Source organism: Lissotriton helveticus, chromosome 9 (assembly GCF_964261635.1).
Source record: "Lissotriton helveticus chromosome 9, aLisHel1.1, whole genome shotgun sequence".
Lineage (NCBI taxonomy): Eukaryota > Metazoa > Chordata > Amphibia > Caudata > Salamandridae > Lissotriton > Lissotriton helveticus.
This window is the reverse complement of record NC_136070.1, coordinates 38,828,790-38,850,330: the sequence shown is the minus strand read 5'-3', so window position 1 is coordinate 38,850,330 and position 21,541 is coordinate 38,828,790. Positions and strand designations below refer to the sequence as shown.

At 50.1% G+C, this 21,541-nt stretch overlaps 1 protein-coding gene across 7 annotated transcripts in view; it reads right to left on the bottom strand.

Moving 5' to 3' along the window:
- The window catches only part of LOC144782607 (uncharacterized), a 913,515-nt gene that overhangs the window by 416,020 nt on the left and 475,954 nt on the right, over positions 1–21,541 (bottom strand). For 2 of the 7 annotated variants that reach the window (XR_013601172.1, XR_013601173.1), the window contains exon 1: positions 1,084–1,207. Coding sequence is in view for 4 of the 7 variants with exons in the window: in XM_078661971.1 (XP_078518097.1) it covers positions 1,084–1,200 (117 nt within the window). In the remaining 3 variants the exon portion in view is untranslated. Of the gene's footprint in view, positions 1–118; positions 192–1,083; positions 1,245–3,984; positions 4,260–8,472; positions 8,574–21,541 lie in introns of those variants that run through there. The other 5 variants (XM_078661973.1, XM_078661972.1, XR_013601174.1 and 2 more) reach the window with 4 other exon arrangements.

Genomic DNA, 21,541 nt, shown 5'->3' with positions numbered 1-21,541 from the left:
AAACCAAACTTTACTACAAACATTAAGATGTCTTCTAGCAGAATACACTAGTGACTGGGTAGAGGCTTTACCAATCGCAGAATTTGTGTAAAATAATTCGGAACTTTCGGCAACTCACTGTATCCCCTTCTATTTTATGCAAGGATATCATCCAAGAGCTTTGCCTGTTGCTGTGAATGACTCCCTTCTCCCTACAGTGACAGAAAGATTGAAACATTTGCTTGAAATCCAAGAGAAGGCGACAAAACATTTAATCAGATATAAAGAACAAATGAAAAAACAGGCAGATAAACACAGAACTCAAGCACCCCTCTATCAGGTTGGGGATAAGGTTTGGCTTTCCACTAAAAACCTAAACATTGAAGGGCCTAGGAAGTTACAACCACGTTATAAAGGTCCCTTTGATGTAGCAGCAATAATGAACCCAGTAACAGTAAAATTAGACCTTCCAAATGAGTATCCAGTACACCCCACATTTCATGTCTCACTCCTTAAACCCTATAACACTCACACTCGATCTGAACCCCCAGCTCCACCCATCCTCATTAATGGACATCTTGAATATGAGGTTCGTAGCATCCTAGAGGCAAAAAGAATTCAAGGCCGTCTGTTTTATTTAGTAGCCTTATGATAATACAAAAAATTCAATGGGAGCCAGCTTCCTTTGTACATGCCCCACGATTACTCAGATCATTTTACCTAAGGAACCCTCACAAACCGCGCCCTGTAATGGGGCCTTTGGGAGGGGCAACTGTTAAGGTTAATGTTGTGCAAAGGGCTTGCCCTTACTCTGTAAGTTAAGCTCTGACTAAATACATGTGGACTGTATTTTGATTATGTATAAATGTAAGAATATTGTTTTGACCAAGGCTTGTTTGTTCCATACGATTTTGGTTTGATCACAGTGTAGCGTTAGTAAAGTTGCATATATAATGAGGTGCTGCATATTTAATAAAGCGCTGCACGTTTTCCAACGAACATCCCAGCAACGTGCAGTGCGTCAAAGCCCCACCTGCTTCTCTCTATAAAAAGCCTCCCAGATCAGTCACAGGCGTTTGTGCTCGTTGATGCTATTCCGCTTACCTGTCTATCCCGCTTATGCTCCGGCAGTCCTCCTTCGCTTCCTCCTCGGTCCTGCATCGGTGGCAAGGCATCCTCTGGTTCTCGGCTCCCGGTCCAGCGCTGATTACAGTCCTCCATGTTTCCGGTGATTCAGCTTTCGGCTCCCCGCACTTTAACTCCGCCTGCAACAAAGACACAAGTAAAGAATGAACGGTAAGGTTAGCGCGCTAACGCTTGGCAGAATATACAAGTAAGTGTCAAAGACTTCATTTTTAAACCGATTTTCAGAACTTTTACATACGCAGATTACTATTCTGGATTCTTAAGTGCATACTAACGCTTCTTGTAAAGACTTTTCGGAAAACATAGGAATTTGGAGTTTTGAACATACTTTTGAGCGTTACAAAGGACTCAGTATTCGGGCTGAACTCAAGCTCGTAAGAACTGGCGAACTTGGTGTTATGAACATAATTTTTGGGCATTTAAAGGACATAGTATACAGGCTGAATTAAAGCTTGTAGAGACTGGTGAAAACAAACACAAGTTGTGAATTAACCCCTTAAGTGCTGCCGTCGGCCAACGGTCGTCACGGGCACTACCTCCCCAGTGCTGCGTGCGACCGCTGGACGTCCAGTTCAGCACCGGATAATGGACAGCGCAGCACTGGGGAGGTTTGTTTACTAGCTCCCAAGTGGTTAAAAAGAGTATCGTGTTTGGAATCGTTAGACAACAGATAAACAGAATCTAAGAGTGAGTGGGAATATAAAGTACCCTGATAATTCATATTAATATTTTGGATCTAATTTTGTTAACACCTTTTAAAGTACATTCATTTTGTTTTCAAGCAAAAAGCATGCTTTAATGACAAGAGGCTTAAAAAGCATAAATCTGGTGAACAAAGAACCAGAATACGAGAGGTATTAATAGATGATGTTATTTTGTGATATTTCCGAGCCAAAGAAATAGATGAAGAAAAGACAGTAACCTTGTAATTGTATTCCTGTTTATTTAGGTATTACAACCGGTTCCCTGTGCAGATCACTGAAGCAAACAAGGAGCTGTGTTTCTCTCTCTCTTTGTTATTTTCTCCACTTCCCCCTTCCCTTGAGCTTCTCTTCCTTGTGCACTGTATTTCAGTTCTGTGTAGCAGGAATAGGGGTTTGAGGGTGGGTAGAATAGTCTCCAGCTTCCCAACAGAACCAACAGGCTATTCAGGTGAGCTGAGTCTTGACACACTAACTCTGTTAACCACGAGGTAACGCCACATGGCGGTAGGCACGTGCTGCCCACTGGCTCAGGCCTACACTGCGGTCTAGCAGGACACACACAAATCCTTACCAGTCCAGACCGCCAGGACAAGGCATCATTGCAGGTTGCACACCAGCTCAGCACTTAAGGTGCCCCTAACTCAGTGCACCGAAAGTCACCGTCCCGTAGCGGTAGGCCCATGCCGGCCGCAGTGTATCAGGTGCCACCAAGTCTGTGCAGCGCAAGTCATGAACCCTTTATGATTGAGCATTGTGGTGCGGACGCCATCATGTCACCTCCAGAAGTGGGGAATAATACGTGGTAGGGCCCTAGGCCCTCATGCATTTATAATAACCACACCGATTCACCCAGATAGAGAGTGGAAATGGCATCAAGCATGTCCTGTAACCCGTGTGCTATTTGGGTGTGATGTGGGTGTACACCAGCTGTGAGGGAGTGTCTGTGGCATGCAGACAACTAGACCTGTGATCAGCAGATCGCTACAGGGAAGACCTGGGACATGTAGCGTTGTCATCCCCCCTGTGAGCATAAGCGGAGTGGGCTGGCCTATGCCAGTCAAGGGTAGGGTTGTAAAAAATGACCACAGGTCTGTGGGCGTGGTTTCGTCCTGGGCTGGACAAGGAAGTAACTAATGAGTGTTTCTCTGTTGTAGTGTCGGTGCCACCCGACCGCAATCAGTAATGTTGCACCCTGTGACTCATGTCCCACTACATGAGCAACATGGACGTAAGGGGGAATCACTGACCCTACATTCATCCATACTTCCACACTTGAATGATCATAGACATGACACATCTGTGTGAAAATGAATGTTTAATGCACATTCAGTGGAGTGCTGCAGCTGGAGCAGTACAGGGCCATGCAAACCCCACTTTACATTGTTGGCCCGTGGAGGGGCAGCCAGAGTCCTCTGGGGAATGACAAGTTCATCAGAAGCAGAAGAGTTCAGTCCGCAGTCTGATTGCTGTGTCATTGGTGACCAAACAGAATATGGCAGCCCATGTCGAGGTCCAAGGTGAGTGTCGCAGAGTGTATCAGGGGACAGCGGAAGGTGATGATGCAGAGGCCACAACCAAGCAGAAACAAGCCATTTGGCGGACATGAATGCTACTGCGTCCTTCTTACCACTAAGGCAGAATCATCCGCATCTTTGTTCTCTGCTGTTTCATGTGCTTCACATGTGGGTGATGGTATTCTGTCTCCAGCACTGTGTGGCAGTGATACCTCGGGCCTGGAGGGGGAATGTCTACCGCACTATGTGGCACTGACACTTCATGGGGAGGAGATGTGGATGGAGTGGTTGCAGCAGCAGCATCATCCGCGCCAGGCAATGTGGCAGCAATGCTATAAGGTGGGTCTGCTGTGCATTGAGGAACCCAGCTACCTCTCGCTTGTGTGCAGCTGTGGCAGCCGCTCTTTCTGCCTGCATCCACTCCATGTTCTCCATGATCCTCTGCATGTGTCCCAACTCCCAGGTGACATCGCTGGAGTCAGTCTGACTAGACAGTTGTTCTTGTCTCAGAGTCAGGACTCCAGCGATGTCAGCCATGGATCGTTGGAGAGCATGGAGCAAACTGTGAGTGGTCTCTGATGGACTTAGACACCCATGTATGGCACCTAGTTTGCCTGCCAAGCCGTCAAACCCCACCGCACCTGTTCAGCCAGCTTCTCCTGGCACCCCAACACACGGCGTTGGAAGTCCATGTATTCTTCGTGGTTGTCCTGGGAGGCAGCCATAGTGGTCGGTGCTGCCTGCTGTTTGTTCTGTGCAGGGGGTGTGATCTCCTCGTTGCAGGTGCACTGCCCTGCTCCTGGAGGAGGGTTGACGTAGCTATCAATGAACTCTTAGAGGGCGTCCGTGTCGAAGGAGTGGTGGTCCTCTTCGTCATCAGAGAAGAAAGGTTCGGCCTGCTCTGCAGGAGGTGTTGGTTTTCCCTCTGCAACGTGAAGGGGAGATGCAGTTTAACATTGTGTTCATGTATGTTGACGCATTGTACATGTTTACATACATACAGACTGCATAACAGTGTACATTGTGACTGTTTGGGAGGAGCTGCCTATTTGATGCGGGACAGTGGACATTTCGACAACATCACAGATGTGTGTTTGTACTTGTACATTGTCACCTCACATTTCCATGCAATGCCAAATGTGATTGGCCAGTTTCTACGCACAAGCGGCACCAGTTGTGTCCTCTGTTCTGTTGTGGACGTGTTGCGGTTTGTACCACATTGTTGTCAATGTTGATGTACTCTGCATGTTATGTGTGTGTGCTGCATTTTGGGAGAGTCGCTCCTGCAGCTCTGATTTTGCTGCCCCTTATCCCTTTCATGCGGTGTGCCTTTGACTTCTTTGCTTATACAGTGCTGAGATGTTGCATATTTGAGTACATTGGTCCCTTGGTGGGAGTTGGGGGTCTGGGGCATGGTTTGTCCACAGATGTGCTATACTTAATTGTGCATGTGTGCCATTGTGCCCCTCTCCCCCATGCCCCCAGTCCCTGGCCATTACTCACCCTAGTGCTGTTGTGTCAGGTCGTTATCAGGATCCTTGTGGGGAACTCCGCCCCGCTCCCGGGTGGTATGAAGGTAAGAGCGAGTCATAGGGTAGGGTTTGAATGGTTTATTCACTCTCTTCGGGGTTAAATTCTCGGGTTTATCCATATACTGGATAGTATCCTAGTTACCGAAACAACAAAAAAAGGGGGGAGATCAGAGAATAATGTCTCTCTTAGGGAGCAGTTCAGTAGGCAGTGATCTGTCAGGGCAGCCCCAGCCGGTATTCTCCTGGAGTTTCTTGTCCCGCGTTGCTTCACATCGGTGTAGTCTTTAACCGGCCTCCAAGAGGGCAGAAGGAAAAAGGAAAACACAAAAACAAACAAGTGTCAGGGTTTCTGTACAAAGGATTGGAGGATAGGGGAGACGTGCCCCTCCCACATCCAGTCCATAACCGTGAGGTACCTGAGTGAAGGGGGGGCAAAAGTGCAGTCAACTTGATGACGTGCTCAGGCGGCTGGCCCACCACCTCTTGATGGAAAACCCAGTCTCCCCCGTCACTTGCCTGTTGCCATGGTCCCTGCTGACCGTGGCTCGGTGAGATCCCGCCTCCTCTGGTTCCCTCAAGCGGCCGGTCTCGCTCGCGGTGTCTGGATGCTCCTGGGCTCTGTCCTCCTCCATCTCCGGGTTATTCACGGTTTTCTCCACGTCCTCCTCTTCGTTCGGGCGATTCGCGGTCTTCTCCACGTCCTCCTCTCCGTCCTCGTTTTCGGCTTCCGGGTCCTTGTCACGAGACTTCGGCTCCGGCGTACACACCTCCTCCCCACGCAGCCGGTCATTTGAATCCCCGGGCCGGATGGAGTCATGGTTGTTGGTGCTCGCGCACCTGGAACGCCGACCTTGCTTCCGGTGTCGACCTGTCCGGCGGCCATCTTGGGTTGGGTCGGGTCGCCGAACTCCTCACACTGCCTTCCCTCCGAGAATGGACAGTCGGGCCATTCGACTGTAGGACATCTGGACAGGAAATCCAAATTGGTCTGCATAGTCCCGGGCATGTGGAACGTGCTGTAGGAAAAGGGCTGCAGGGCAAGAAAGCACCAAAGAACTTTAGGGTTAGTGTCTTTATGTAGGGCCAACCATGTCAAAGGCGCGTGATCAGTTAAGAGAATAAAAGGTCTGCCCAAAAGGTAATAATGCAACGCCTCCACCGCCCACTTAATGGCCAAGCATTCCTTTTCTATGGTCGCATAAGCTGTCTCTCTAGGGTTGAGTTTTCGGCTTATGTATAGCACTGGGTGGAGTATCCCTTGTTCATCCGGTTGTGATAGTATGGCCCCTACGCCTCTGTCCGAGGCGTCGGTCTGTAGAAAAAAGGTCTTCTGGAAATCGGGACAGTTTAGGAACGGGTTGGTGCAAAGAGCTGTTTTCAGGGTATTGAAGCTTTGTTCCTGGGAAGAGGTCCATGGCATAGTGTCTCTTTTTAAAGGTTTGGTGAGTAGGTCTGTTAGAGGGCTGGCCAAGGAAGAAAAATGTGGAAAAAACCGCCGATAGTATTCCACCAAACCCAAAAAGGATCGTACCTCCTTTCTGGTAGTGGTGCGTGGAATGTGGGAGATGGCCTTTATTTTGTTCACTTGGGGCCGGATTTGTCCATCCCGGATATCATAGCCCAAGTAGTCTATGTGGTCGGCTCCTAATGTGGTGTTCCTGGGATTGATGGTCAACCCGCATCCTGTAGTGTGCTGACGATTTGATGTAAATGCAACAAGTGGGTTTCCCAATCCGGGCTAAACACCACTATATCATCCAGATATGCCCATGCGTATTCTCTATGGGACCCTAGGACTACATCCATGAGCCGCTGAAACGTCGCTGGGGCTCCATGGAGACCGAAGGGCATCACCCTAAACTGGAAGAGACCCATGTGTGTTGTAAAAGCTGTCTTGTCTCTACTCTCCTGCTGTAACGGAATCTGCCAGTATCCTTTAGTTAGATCTATACTGGACATGACTTTTGCTTGACCTAGGGTTTCTATTAGTTCGTCTACCCCAAGCATAGGGTAGGCATCAAAGTGGGACACTGCGTTCAATTTACGGAAGTCGATACAGAAGCGAATGCTTCCGTCCGGCTTCGGCACTAACACGATGGGAGAGGACCAGGGACCTTTTGAGGGGTCAATAATCCCTGCCTCCAACATCATGGCAATTTCCCCTTCTATTGCAGTTCGCCTGGCTGCTGGGATACGGTAGGGTGCTTGTTTAATGGGTTGTGTGTTCTCAGTGGTGATGGTGTGTTCTACCAGGTTTGTCTTTCCGGGCTTACCTGATACAACTGTGGGAAATGAAGCACAGAGGGTTTCTAATTGTTTCTGTTGCCCTTCAGTGGTCTGGGAGCCCCAGGTCGGGTTTTCTGTGTCCTCTTGGGTATAATGGGCCACCTCCAGGGGTTTGGTGGTAACAACCAACAGGCTGTTGGGCTTGGAGCAGGAGGGTACAGGTATAGGTTCTTCCCAGGCTTTCAGGATGTTTATGTGGTATATCTGTGATGCTTTATTGTGATGGGGAACGGCCACCCGATAAGTGACAGGGGTAACTTTGGCCAATACAGAATAGGGTCCCTGCCAGGTCGCTAATAGCTTTTTGTCAGAGGAAGGCAAAAGGATAAGGACCTTGTCCCCTACAGCTAACTCTCTTAACCGGGTTTGTCGATCATCGAGGCGTTTTTGTTGTGTTTGGGCTTTCTCTTAACTGGCTGTGTGCTTCTTCCCACACTGCTGCCAAGGTATCTCTAAGGTTTTCGCTGTACTGAAGTAGAGGCTTTCCTTCCTGTTCAGTTTCCACCCACTGTTCCGCAGCCATGTCTAGCAAAGTACGGGGTCTCCTTCCAAACACAAGCTCGAATGGTGAGAACCCCGTAGACCTCTGTTCATGGGTGCGAATGGCGTAAAGGACTAGGGGTAGCTGCCGATCCCAATCCCTGCTGGTGCTATCAATGTGTTTCCTCAACAGGGTTTTATGGTCTTATTGTACCGTTCCACCAGACCATCGGTCTGGGGATGGTACACCGATGTCCTTATCTGCTTAATCTGAAGAATGTCACAAACTTGCTTCATAAGTCGCGACATGAAGGGAGTCCCTTGGTCGCTAAGGACTTCATTGGGGAAACCCACCCTTGAAAATAGGGTTACCATGGCTTGAGCAATTGCTTTGGAGTTCGCTGTAGTCAGGGGAAAAGCCTCGGGATATCACGTGGCGTAGTCCACGATAACCAGAATAAAACGGTGACCCCGGGCAGAGGGGATTAGAGGTCCCACTAGGTCCATCCCCACCCGACTGAAGGGGATGTCTATAATGGGCAAGGGCTGAAGGGGAGCCCTAGGCAGGGTAGGGTTATTGACAAGCTGACAAGGGACACAAGCAGCACAAAACCTGGCAACCTCTTGATACACCCCAGGCCAATAAAACCGTTCCAATAAGTAGTCTAGGGTTTTTTCTTTTCCGCAGTGGCCGCCTCCAGCTTGGCTATGGGCCAGGAGCAGGACCTGGTAACGGAATGGGCCTGCTACCAGTAGCTGTTCCCTTTTTCCTCTAGCGGTCTGAGTAAGGCGGTACAACAAACCCCTTTTTACCACAAAATAGGGACCTACCTTCCCTTCTTGCTCTTCTTCAGCCTGTGTCCACGCGTTCTGTAGGGTGCTGTCTTCCCGCTGTTCTGCCCTGAAGCTACGGCTGGCACCCGACGGTGGTTCTGGGGAGGAAAGAAAAGTCACTGAGGGGGATTTATTCTGGGTGGAGAAGAGAACCCTTTCCTGTTTCTTTTCCTTTCTGCTCTTTATTTTTCGCTCGAGTTGGTTCTCTATGGGGGTTTGTGCAAAGGGGGCGTCAGTCAACCACTCGGAGGAGGTTGTAGACCCGGTTATTGACTGTAAGTACTCTGGAAAACGAGGGAGATCAGTCCCGAGCAGGACCCGCAAGGGTAGGCCAGGTATAACCCCTACCTTCCTTAGTTGGATTTCCTTTAATATTTCTAGGGTTACTTCTGCCAGTGGATATAGTTTGTGTTCTCCATGAACACAAGTTACCTGAACCTGTGTGTCTGGAATTATAAGGGCCTATGGGACTAGGTCAGCAGCCACCACGGTTTGCTGGCAGCCTGTGTCAAGCACTGCCTCTACTGGCTTCCCATTTACATGATTTTTTAGGTTATAAGGGCTGGTTGTATTTCCTGTGCTATAAATCCTCCCCTTTGTATAGCCTACATCCATGGGTTCGGGGGCAGGGGATCTGGCTTGACAGTTGCGTGCAATATGGCCCCACTCTGCGCAGTGGAAACACTGGGGACCTTAATGTGGTATCACGGCCGGCTGGAACCTCCGGGGTGGTTTGACTGAGGAAGGGGTAGGTCGGGGATCCAGTGGAGGGGGTGGTGGTCGTAGAGGAAGACAGACAGGAGTTGTGTTGGGGCGATGTGCTAAGGGGCGAAAATCCGGAGAGCGATGGAAGGCACAGGCTAGGTCAACCGCTAAGGTGGCTGACACGTTAGGATGTTGCCGTATCCAGCTCCGGGTGTTTTCTGGCAGTGCTTCCAGATATTGTTCCAGGACCACTTTCTCAGTTAACTCGTCTACTGACGTGGTGGTGGGTTGGAGCCAACGACATCCTAGGTCCCGCACCCGATAATAAAGAGTCCTAGGGTTGTCGCCTGTCGACCACCTTTCCTTTCGAAAGCGTGATCTATAATAGTCTGTGTCATATCCTAGTCTCTCCAGGATCGTTCTCTTTATGTCCATATAGGGGGTATGTCCGTCAGGGTTAGCGGCCTGGTAGGCTGCCTGTAGCTCTCCTGATAACAAGGGGGCGACATATTGACCCCAGCGCTCGGGAGGCCAGGCGGCAGTGGTGGCCACTCTCTCAAAGTTCACAAAGAAAAAATCAGGGTCATCGCCTGTTTAGTATTTCTGTAAAACGGTACTGGGCACATTGGGATGAACCCTAGTGTTAGCTACGACATCAGACAGTCTTAATATGGCCATGTCTTGCACCTGTTGGTTATTGACCAGAAGAGCAGCCTAGTCCCGGAGAGCTGTGTGTAGCTCCTCTCTTTCCTTCTGGGCTTGTTTCCCTTGCTCCCCTACCATCAGCTGTAAATGTCGCTGCCCCTCCGCTAGTTGCGTGACGATATTCTCCATGTTGGTGGGGTCCGACTGCAAAACTCGAAATCCCACTTTTGACACCACTGTGGGAAACTCCGCCCCACTCCCGGGTGGTATGAAGGTAAGAGCGAGTCGTAGGGTAGGGTTTGAATGGTTTATTCACTCTCTTCGGGGTTAAATGCTCGGGTTTATCCATATACTGGATAGCATCCTAGTTACCGAAACAACAAAAAAAGGGGGGGAGATCAGAGAATAATGTCTCTCTTAGGGAGCAGTTCAGTAGGCAGTAATCTGTCAGGGTAGCCCCAGACGGTATTCTCCTGGAGTTTCCTGACCCGCGTTGCTTCACGTCGGTGTAGTCCTCCTCTTCCTACGGGTGATTCGCGGTTTTCACCACGTCCTCCTCTTCGTTCGGGCGATTCGCGGTCTTCTCCACGTCCTCCTCTCCGTCCTCGTTCTCGGTTTCCGGGTCCTTGTAACGAGACTTCAGCTCCGGCGTACACACCTCCTTCCCCGCGTAGCCGGCATTTGAATCCCCGGGCCGGATGGAGTCGTGGTTGTTGGTGCTCCCGCACCTGGAACGCCGATCTCGTTTCCGGTGTCGACCTGTCCGGTGGCCATCTTGGGTTGGGTCGGGTCACCGAACTCCTCACAATCCTGCTTTCCTGCGGATTGAACCACATCTTCCTCTTCTTCTTGTCCTTGCCCTTCCCTGACCCCGAGGTCCCAGGCTGGTCCTCCGGAGGGGGCTTGTGGGGTTCTGTTTGTCCCCTATACTTGCTCCGGCTAGCTCCATTGTGCTTCGCAGTTGTTTTGCTTTTGTTTGTATATTTTTTCCTACTTTTATAGTGATTTTTCCTGTCTGACATGTGTGAATTGCAGGCCTGGTGAAGATTATCACTTTTTTTTTTTATCGTGGTTGGGCCCATCGCAAGTTTTTTTGAATTGGGGTTTACATTTATATCGCCGTCCCGGTGACTTTATCGCGGGCATTTAATGTGTTATCGGGAACATATCGCATCTTATCACCGTGTTGTGAATAGGACGTTAAAACTGTGTCATTTTCCCGTGATAGACGGTAATATGAAACGTCGTGTTAACCGATTTTGGCAATGATTATCGCACATTTTTGACAATATCCCCCAATATTGTTATACTCCTGTGGCATCCCACATCAAATTTCATACAAAATGGTTGTCTTTAACCCCACAAAATAGGCTTTGGAGCTCTAGATGTGACAGGGGGCTGGGAGGGGTACTTGCACACCATACAGAAAGACACTGATGAAAGGATATCAAAACTACCTTTCAAGGAATTCCTCTTATTAGGAAAGAAATGCCCTCATCGGGTTGCTTTTACACTCCCTGTGTTGCCATCAACAGGGGTGGAGCATACAAAGTTTGCCTTGAAGGTCTCCGAAGGTGAAATGGGATCATTTTGGGAGATTATTGTTAGGTTAACTTGGGAATATCCAATTAGTTCTGATGCTTTATTTGTGGGTTTCTGGTGCTGCTTGACTTGTCAGCTGCATTTGATACCATTTCTCACCAGATTCTGCTAGATAGACTCCAGGTTATAGGTGTTCAAGGGCTGGCCCTGAAGTGGGTGACTGACTTCCTAACTGACAGAACCCAGACTGTCACTTTGGGAACTTTTAAATCTACTACTACTAAAGTTACCAAGGGGGTCCCGCAGGGCTCCTGCCTGAGCCCGACCCTTTTCAATATTTATGTCACCCCTCTGGCCAGACTCATGAGATCCTTGGGATTCACTCCCATCTCATATGCAGACGACACAGCTCCTCCTCACTTTTGATAAAAATAGACCTGATATCTGATCAGATGGGAACCCTCAATCTGCGGGGTCCGCTGGACTGAGGCCTGGGAAGATCGCATAACTTTATATGCAGATGATGTACTACTATATTTCACCTCCCCGAGGAAATCACTACTAGAACTCCTAAACATATGCGAAAAATTTGGCAGAGTGTCAGGGTACACTATTAATTGGTCCAAATCCGTGCTGTATGTGCTGAAAGGTCCACCACCAGTGCTACCCTCGGATTGCCCATTGTGAATTACTGACGAAGCCTTCAAATACTTAGGCATTTCCGCAATACCTGACGCTACCGAGTTCTATGTTAAACATCTAAAGCCTCCACTGGATCGCTTTAAACGTGACGCGGTGGTTTGGCGTAATCTTCCTCTCTCGTTGCTGGGTAAGGCAGCACTTTACAAAATGATGACACTTCCCCGTTTTTTATACATCCTCGAAAACACTCCATTCTTAGTCCCACAGACCTATTTCAAAACCATAGCAGCTGAAGTCTCAATCAATCAATCAATCAATCACGACATTTGTATAGCGCGCTACTCACCCGGAAGGGTCTCAAGGCGCTGGGGGAGGGTATTTTACTGCACGAACAGCCAGGTCTTGAGTTGCTTCCTGAAGGAAAGATGGTCCTGGGTCAGCCAAAGGTGGATGGGGAGGGAGTTCCAAGTCTTGGCTGCCAGGTAGGCGAAGGATCTTCCTCCGGCAGTGGCTCTGCGGATGCGTGGTACGGCGGCGAGGGCGAGGCTGGTCGATCGTAGCTGGGAGGCGGGCGTGTAGAAGGTCAGGCGGTCGTTGAGGTACTTGGGGCCCAGGTCGTGGAGAGCCTTGTGTGCGTGGGTGAGGCACCTGTACGTGATCCTCTTGCTGACGGGGAGCCAGTACAGGTCTCTCAGGTGGCCGGAGATGTGGCTGTTTGGGGGATGTCCAGGACGAGTCGTGCGGAGGCGTTCTGGATGCGTTGGAGTCTTTTCTGTAGGTTGGCTGTGGTTCCGGCGTAGAGGGTGTTCCCGTAGTCCAGTCGGATGGTGACGAGTGCCTGGGTGACGGTCTTCCTGGTCTCGGTGGGGATCCATTGGAAGAGCTTACGGAGCATACGCATTGTGTTGAAGCACGATGAGGAGACGGCGTTGACTTGTCTGGTCATCGAGAGGGAGGAGTCCAGGATGAAGCCCAGGTTGCGTGCGTGGTACGTTGGCTTGGGAGTGGCGCCCAGGGCAGGGGGCCACCAAGAGTCGTCCCAGGCGGAGGGCGATGATCCCAGGATGAGGACTTCCGTCTTGTCTGAGTTCAGTTTCAGGCGGCTGTTCTTCATCCACTCGGCGACGTCTTTCATCCCTTCGTGTAGGCTGGTTCTGGCGGTGGCGGGTCGTTGGTGAGGGAGAGGATCAGCTGGGTGTCGTCGGCGTAGGAGATGATGTTGAGGTTGTGTTGGCATGCGATGGCTGCGAGGGGGCTCATGTAGACTTTGAAAAGGGTTGGGCTGAGTGATGATCCTTGTGGTACGCCGCAAATGACTTCGGTGGCCTCGGATCTGAATGGGGGGAGGCAGACTCTCTGGGTTCTTCCGGCTAGGAACGAGATGATCCACTCCAGTGCCTTCTCTTGGATTTCGATGTTGCTGGGGCGCTGTACTAGGGTGCGGTGGCAGACAGTGTTGAACGCTGCGGAGAGGTCCAGGAGGATGACGGCTGCTGTTTCCCCGTTGTCGAGCAGGGATCTGATGTCATCAGTGGCTGCGATCAGGGCGGTCTCGGTGCTGTGGTTGGCTTGGAAACCGGACTGCGAGGGGTCGAGGGATCCATTCGGCTCGAGGAAGGCGGTGAGCTGTCTGTTGACGGTCTTCTCAATGACTTTGGCAGGAAAAGGGAGGAGCGAGATGGGGCGGAAGTTCTTGAGGTCGGTGGGGTCCGCTGTTGGTTTCTTCAGGAGGGCGCTGAGCTCGGCGTGCTTCCAGCTCTCCGGGAAGGTGGCGGTGTGGAAGGAGGTGTTGATGATGTCCCGCAGTTGGGGTGCGATGATGGAGTCGGCCTTGTTGAAGACGTGGTGGGGGCAGGGGTCGGTTGGTGATCCGGAGTGGATGGTGTTCATCGTGCCGGTGGTGTATTTGGTGCTGACCGGGGTCCATTTGCAGAGGATGGTGGTAGGGGCGTTGGTTCGGCAGTTGGGTGCGTGGTTGGTGCGCCGAAGCTGTGGTGTATGTCGGCGATCTTGTGGTGGAAGAACGAGGCGAGTGAGTCGCAGAGGTCTTGCGAGGGTGTGATGTCGTTGTTTCCGGCGCTGGGGTTGGAGAGCTCTTTGACGATGCTGAAGAGTTCCTTGCTGTCGTGGGCGTTGTTGTCCAGTCGTTCTTTGAATGCTGTCTTCTTGGTGGTGCGGATCAGCTGGTGATGCTTGCGGGTGGCGTGCTTGAGGGCGGTCATGTTGCCTGAGGTCTGGTGGCTTTCTCGAGGGTGCAGCAGTTCTTCTTGGAGTCCTTGAGTTCGTTGGTGAACCAGGGGGCTTTCTTGCTTCTGGGCCTGCTGGGAGGGTTCTTTAGTGGTGCGAGGTCGTCGGCGCAGGCGGTCAGCCACTGTGTGAGGTTGCTGGCTACTTCGTTGGGGTCCGTAGTGCTGGCAGGAGGGTTCTGGCGGAGGGAGGTGGTGAGCTGCTCGGCGGTGATCTTGCTCCAGCTCCGGCAAGGAACCTGTTGTGGGTGGTGGTGTGTCGTGTTTCTCCTGAAGCTGAAATGCACGCAGCTGTGATCGTTCCAGTGAAGTCCGGTGGAGTGGCTGAAGGAGATGTGCTTGCTGGAGGAGAAGACGGGGTCAAGCGTGTGGCTGGCGTAGTGGGTGGGGGTGTTCACCAGTTGCTTGAGTCCGCGGTTGGCGAGGTTGTCCAGCAGGGTGGTGGTGTGGCTGTCATTGCTGTTCTCCAGATGGAAGTTGAGGTCCCCTAGGAGGATGTAGTCAGAGGAGGCGAGGGCGTGCTGGCTGATGAAGTCTGCGATGTCTTCGCTGAATTGTGTGCGTTGTCCCGGGGGTCTGTAGATGAGGGTGCCTCTGAGGGTCGTCTTGGGGTCGGTGTGTATCTGGAAGTGGAGGTGTTCGGCGGCGGTGAGGGTATCGTTGGAGTTGGTCGAGATGCGGATGGTGTTCTTGTGTACGATGGCGATGCCTCCTCCAGTCTGGTTGACGCGGTCCCTCCGGGTGATCTTGTATCCGTCCGGGATGGCTATGGCGATGTCGGGTGCTGAGGAGGCGTTCATCCAGGTTTCCGTGAGAGTCTCCAACTTACTATGGGGGAACAAACCAGCTCGCATAGCCCAGGACAAGTTGGTACATAGCTGGTACGATGGGGGGATAGCTCTTTCAAACGTGCAGCTGTATTATTGGGCAGCACATCTTAAAATCATTAACTACTGGATACATGCCCCGCAGGACGAACCTGCATACCAAGCGGATAGGCTGGAATTGGACAGGGATGGACTGATGTCAGCCCTCTATAGCACCCATAGGTCCCACAACACACACAATCCATATATGGTATCTAGCGCAGGTTCGGTTAAAATGTGCAGGACTTATCACACAAATTACCCCACTGTGGGACTCGGACGACTCCGGAACAGTAAAGGGGTCCAAAACTGGAATAATATTGGTATTTCCACTGCTGGAGATCTCTGGAAGAGGGGTACGGTGGTTGAGGTCAGATACTCAGAAACCCAATATGGCATGGCGCAGACAGAGAAGTTCAGATATCTCCAAATCCGACATGCACTTCAGGCGCTTATACCACCTGATACCACTATACCTGAGGCCACTCCATTGGAGGATAGACTCCTCACGGAACACATGACGAAAAGGACGACATCCTTCACATTCCGCAAATCAGTCAACAATTTACCAGACCCCACGTCCGAGTTGCGACAAAAATGGTCACGGGACGTGGGCGACTTTGACGAGTCAGAATGGCAAGAGGCACTATCATCACCACGTGAAACGGCCATACCCTCGCGGCTTCAACTGGTCCAACTCAAAGTCTTGCATCGCACATATTATTCTTGAATGACACTCTTTACAATTAAAAAAGCCCAACACCAATACTGTTTACGGAATTGTTGGGGAAAAGGTACATTCTTTCACACGATCTGGGACTGTCCCTGCATTGCAGCATATTGGGCCAAAGTACTGCGCACCATATCACAGGCAGTGGAAATCTCGATATTGCCAGAACCAAGACGCTGTATATTAAATGTGTGGGAACCGAATGACCTCACTCATCAGGAGCAGGATTGGTCGATGCTAGGTATGACTATTGCTAAACGCAACATAGCCATGCGGTGGGGGTCGGATGAAACGCCTACGTTGAGACAATGGTACAAGGATATGGATGAGACAATGGTGGCCGAAAAGGCGGTTTTTGTCCATCGTGGTTGTCCCCGAAAATGGGAGAAGGTATGGGGTGCATGGAACAAGTTCAGGGGATATATCTGCGACCCGCCAGACTTCATAACAGATGATGTGTCATTGTAACAGAACTGCAGTGCTGGTGGGATCCGGGAGGGGAACAATGTATTGATCATTTCAAATTGATGAAGCAAGACTCTGTAGTGTTGATTGAATGTCTAGCCCTGATTGCAGCCAAATGTGACTAATATACGAATGTGCTTTTGCCCTGTTTTTCAAATCAATAAAAAAAATAAAAAGTAGACCTGATATCATACGAATTTTCTCAGAAGGCATGAAATCCATCGCTGCCTGGATGTGGGCTAACTTTTTACAACTTAACGCTGGGAAATCTGAAATCATGTTGTTTGGAGGAGCTGTCACACACTGGTCACCTACCTGGTGGCCGGAGGAACTTGGTCCTGCCCCTGCCCCTAAAGAAGTGGTCAAGAAGAACAATTGTTACTTACCTGTAAACAGGTGGTTCTCCAGTATTGGTGTCTTTCATAGATTCACATGCTTGAATATTCCCCGTCGTCGAAGTGGGAGTCCCACGGTACATAAAGATAGCAATAATGCTAATATATATATATGTAATAACATAATACATAATAAACTAGAGATAATACACACTAAAAAACCTCTACAATGGTTCCTCCATAGGAATGCATTATAAGAGAAAAACTCATTTGTAACATATCAGTGTCATTATGTTAGTCCAAACTGCGGCCAATCAGGCTCAAGCACCCTCTAGAACCTTCTCCTCAGAAGCTCAAGCCCTCAGATTTTCGTAGCACTAGTAATAATAGCGCATGAGGAGAAGAGTGCCTCTGAGGGGAGGACGGGTGGGTCGCATGTGAATCTATGAAAGACACCAATACTGGAGAAACACCTGTTTACAGGTAAGTAACAATTGTTCTTCTCCAGTATTAGGGGTGTCTTTCATAGATTCACATGCTTGAATAGAATAGATAGCAGTAACCTCCTTAGAGCTGGGATTGCTAAACACATTCTCCAAACTTGAAGACAATAACATACAGCTTAAAAGCATATAGCAATCACAGAAGAAATGGAGGAGGGAATAGAGGCTCACCTTATTTAAAAAGATGACGAAGCACTGCTTGCCCCACTGCGGTATCCGCTTCATTGATGGCCTCCAAACAGTAATGTCTGGTAAAGGTGTGCCTGCTGGACCAAGTCGCTGCCCGGCAAATCTGGTGAAGAGGCACCCCAGCAAACAAAGCGGTGGATGACGCCATCGCTCTCGTCGAATGTGCCTTCACTGAACACTGTAAAGGCTTGCCATCCTGCTGGTGACAAAAGGATATGGCTGCCGAGAGCCATCTGGCAACTGTTTGTTTTGTCACTGAATGTCCCTTCCGCATCCGGCCATATGCTACAAACAGCTGATCGGATTTACGGAAAGGGGTAGTCCTTGAAATGTAAAATTTGAGGCAACGTTTGATGTCTAAAGAATGTAAACGTTGTTCAGCCGGAGATTTTGGATCCGGGAAAAAAGTCTTTAAGAAGACAGGTTCGTTCAAATGGAAATCAGTAGGTACTTTCGGCAAAAAAGACGGATTGGTACGAAGTGACACTCCATCGGGATTAAATTGCAAGTAAGGAGGCTTAATCGTGAAAGCGTGCAGATCACTAACACGACGAGAAGAAGTCAAGGCCAGAAGTAATGCAACCTTCCAGGTAAGATACTTGATGTCTGTTCTGTGAATTGGCTAAAAAGGAGGCTTCATAAGCTGTGACAATACCACGTTGAGGTGCCATGCCGGAGGAGGGCGCCTAACTGGTGGAAACTTCCTGAAGAGACCTTTAAAGAACTGTCGGATTATTCTGGAGGAACAGAGAGACGTTGAACCATCGTGTCGAAAGCGCGAGATAGCTGCTAGAAAAAACCCTCAAGGTGGCATGAGAGAGACCAGACTGAGCAAGGCACAGAAAGAAAGGCAAAAGCTGCTCCGGAGTGGAATTGATTGGATGGACATTGGATGCAGCGCACCAATGACAAAAACGCTTCCATTTTAGCTTGTATGTTTTGATTGTTGATGGAGCTCTAGCAGATGCTAGAATGTCTCTGCATTCTTGGGGCATATCTAAATTTGCAAATTCAACGTATTCAGGTTCCATGCCGATAATTGAAGTGTGGCTGGGTCCGGATGACAAATTTGACCTTCGTCCATCGTTAGGAGGTCTGGACGCGGATGCAGATGAATGGGTTTGCACTGAGATAACAGAAGCAGTTCTGAAAACCATGCTTGTCTGGGCCAACGAGGGGCGATCAGTATTAAGTGGCAGGGCTGCCTGCGCATCTTCCACAATGTCCTTGGTACCAACGGGATTGGTGGAAATGCATAAGCAAACAGGCCGCTCCCATCCATGAGAAGGGCATTTCCGCTGGACTCTGGGTGGGGATGCCAGCTTGCGAAGGATCGGCACTTCCGATTTACTGGGGTTGCAAAAAGGTCTATCATGGGCTGACCCCAACGGCGGAACACCAGGTCCAGAGTCGGCTGATGTATCTCCCACTCGTGAGTGGATGACGTGGACCTGCTCAGAGAATCCGCAAGGATGTTGGATACCCCCGGCAGATGGACCGCCGTTAAAGAAATTTGATGACGAATAGCCCAATCCCAAATCCTTTGAGCCAGTCGATACAGTGGCTGATATCTTGTGCCGCCCTGTTTGTTCATGTAGTGCATGCTGGTGGTGTTGTCTGTCTGAACCAGCACCGACTCCCCTTGCACTACGGGCAAAAATGATCTGCGCGCTAGGAAGATGGCCATCAACTCCAGCCTGTTGATATGCCAGGTTCGTTGTGTCGCCGTCCATTTGCCTTTGATTGAAAGGTCCAGGAGATGAGCGCCCCAACCCTCCATGGAAGCATCTGTGGTCAACGTCAGATCCGGAGATTGGGCCAGAAACGAAGTTCCTTCGTCCAGATTGGATGGTTGTTCCCACCAAAGCAAACTGTTCTTCATGCGGGACGTTACTCTCACTAGGTCGTTGAAAGACCCCGACACCTGGCGCCATTGCAGGTCCAATTCCTCCTGTATAGGACGAGTGCGTAACCTGCAATTCGGGATCAGTGCGTTACTGGACGATGCCATCCCCAGAAACGACTTTAACGTCCGCACAGAAACTGACTGCTTTGACCGGATGAGGGAGACCAGACGGACAATCTTTTGATGATGTTCTAGGGAGATGAAGGCTTTTGACAGGTCCGTGTCTAGAATTGCTCCCAGGAAGTTTCTTCTTTGCAACGGTGCAAAGTGTGACTTCTCCATGTTGATGGTTAACCCCAGTGACTCGAACGTCTGCTGACAGAGATATGTGTCGTGAGCCAGCTGTTGAGGGGATTGGGATTTTAGAAGACAATCGTCCAGATATGGAAAGATCTGAACTCCCTGAAGACGCAGATGAGCCATGACCGGGGCCAAAACTTTCGTGAAGACAGGAGGTGCTGATCGTAGGCCAAAATGTAGCACCTTGAACTGATAGTGCATGTGCCCCACTTTGAACCTCAAAAACTGGCGATGCCGATGGAGTATTGGCACATGAAAATAAGCGTCTTGCAGGTCTATCGTTGTCAGAAAATCTCCGCTGCAGAGAAGTCCCAAGACTTCCGATAGCGTTAGCATGCAGAAAGATTGTTGTTTTAGAAAGAAATTGAGAGCTCTCAAATCCAGAATGGGCCGCCACTCTCCCGTCTTCTTGATAATGAGGAAAAACCGTGAGTAGAAACCTTTCCCTCGCTGAGATACAGGAACCACTTCGACTGCACCCTTTTCTATCAGAAGACGAACCTGATGTTGTAATTCCTCGAGATGGGGAGAAGGCGGGCCTGATGGAGGAGAATTTGGAGGAAACTCTGTGAACTCCAAGGCATGACCCCTGTGTACAATGTCTAATACCTATTGGTCCGATGTTATCATAGACCGCTGGGAATAAAACCGCGAGATTCTCCCTCCAACTCTCTGCGGATCCTGAAAGTCATTGACGTTTGTTGGTGGAGCCCCTATAATTAGGTTTTCCTCTATAGGGCTTTGACTGCTGCTGACGATTTGACTGTTGGTTGGAGTAACGCTGGTTTCCTTGATTGTACTGGCGGTACTAAGACTGTCCTCCTCGAAAAGTGCTTGAAGATGAGCCTCGTCCACGCGCACCACGAAAAGGCTGCTTTTTGAATTGCAAGGATCCAAGCGACTTTGCCGTATCGGTGTCTTTCTTTATTGATTCTAGTGCCTCATCGATGTGAGAGCCGAAGAGAGACTCACCGTCATACGGCATGTCGAGTATTTTCGACTGGACCTCCTGTCGAAATGATGTGGACTTAAGCCAACCCTGACGTCGGAGAGCCGCAGCACTGGCAAGGATATGAAAACCAGTACCCGCCACGTCCACCGCACAGTCGATCATCTCTTCCGATGCTCTGCTGCCATCCTGAAGGATCTGTTGCGCTTCTGCTCTGGACGCCTCCGGTATCAGCGAAACTAGCGCAGAAATATCTGACCACATTTGTCAGTCGAAACGACCTAAAATGGCCAATGCATTTGCGGCACGGACTGATGTAGACGCCATGGATGAAAAAATTTTCCCAATCGCATCCAAACGTCGACCCTCTCTATCAGGTGGAGCAGTGATAGGAGTTGCAGGGTTACGTGATCGTCTTTGTGCTGCCTGGGTCACCACTGAATCCGGCTTCGGATGCGAGAGCAAGCAAGCGGGGGAACCAGTTGGGGCCCTATATTTCTTCTCCAGGCGAGGGAGTTGAGCAGGTAAGGAGTTAGGAGCATGCATGATTTTTATACCCTCCTTCCACACAAATTCGATAATAGGTATGGTGTGGACCTGTTTATAAGGTTGGTTCTTGAAATCATAGAGAAAGCAGTCTTCCTGTCGCTGCGCTCTCGGTAATTTAAAGCGGTCTGCCGCCTTATTCATCAATATATGGAAACTAGCGATGTCAACCGGAGGTGAATCACCGGTGTCGGCAGGCTGAGGAGAGGGCGTTTGCATACGATAGTCATCGAATTCCGCCATATTCGGGTCTTGGTCATCATCAGAATCTTGGGGAACTTCCCCTTCCTCTCTGTCCGTCTCTGCCTCATCCTCCGAATCTTGTTGATAACTTGTGGGGATAGCTTGACGGGGCTGTTCTGAATGAGCAGTCTGCTCTGAAGATTGCTGCTGATGTTGAGTAGGCTCTGTTGTCTCAGGTGTAGCATGGCATGGTGTACCCTGAGGTGTTGGAGGAAATATTCTATTATAATCATCCAGCATATGCTGGAGGTTGG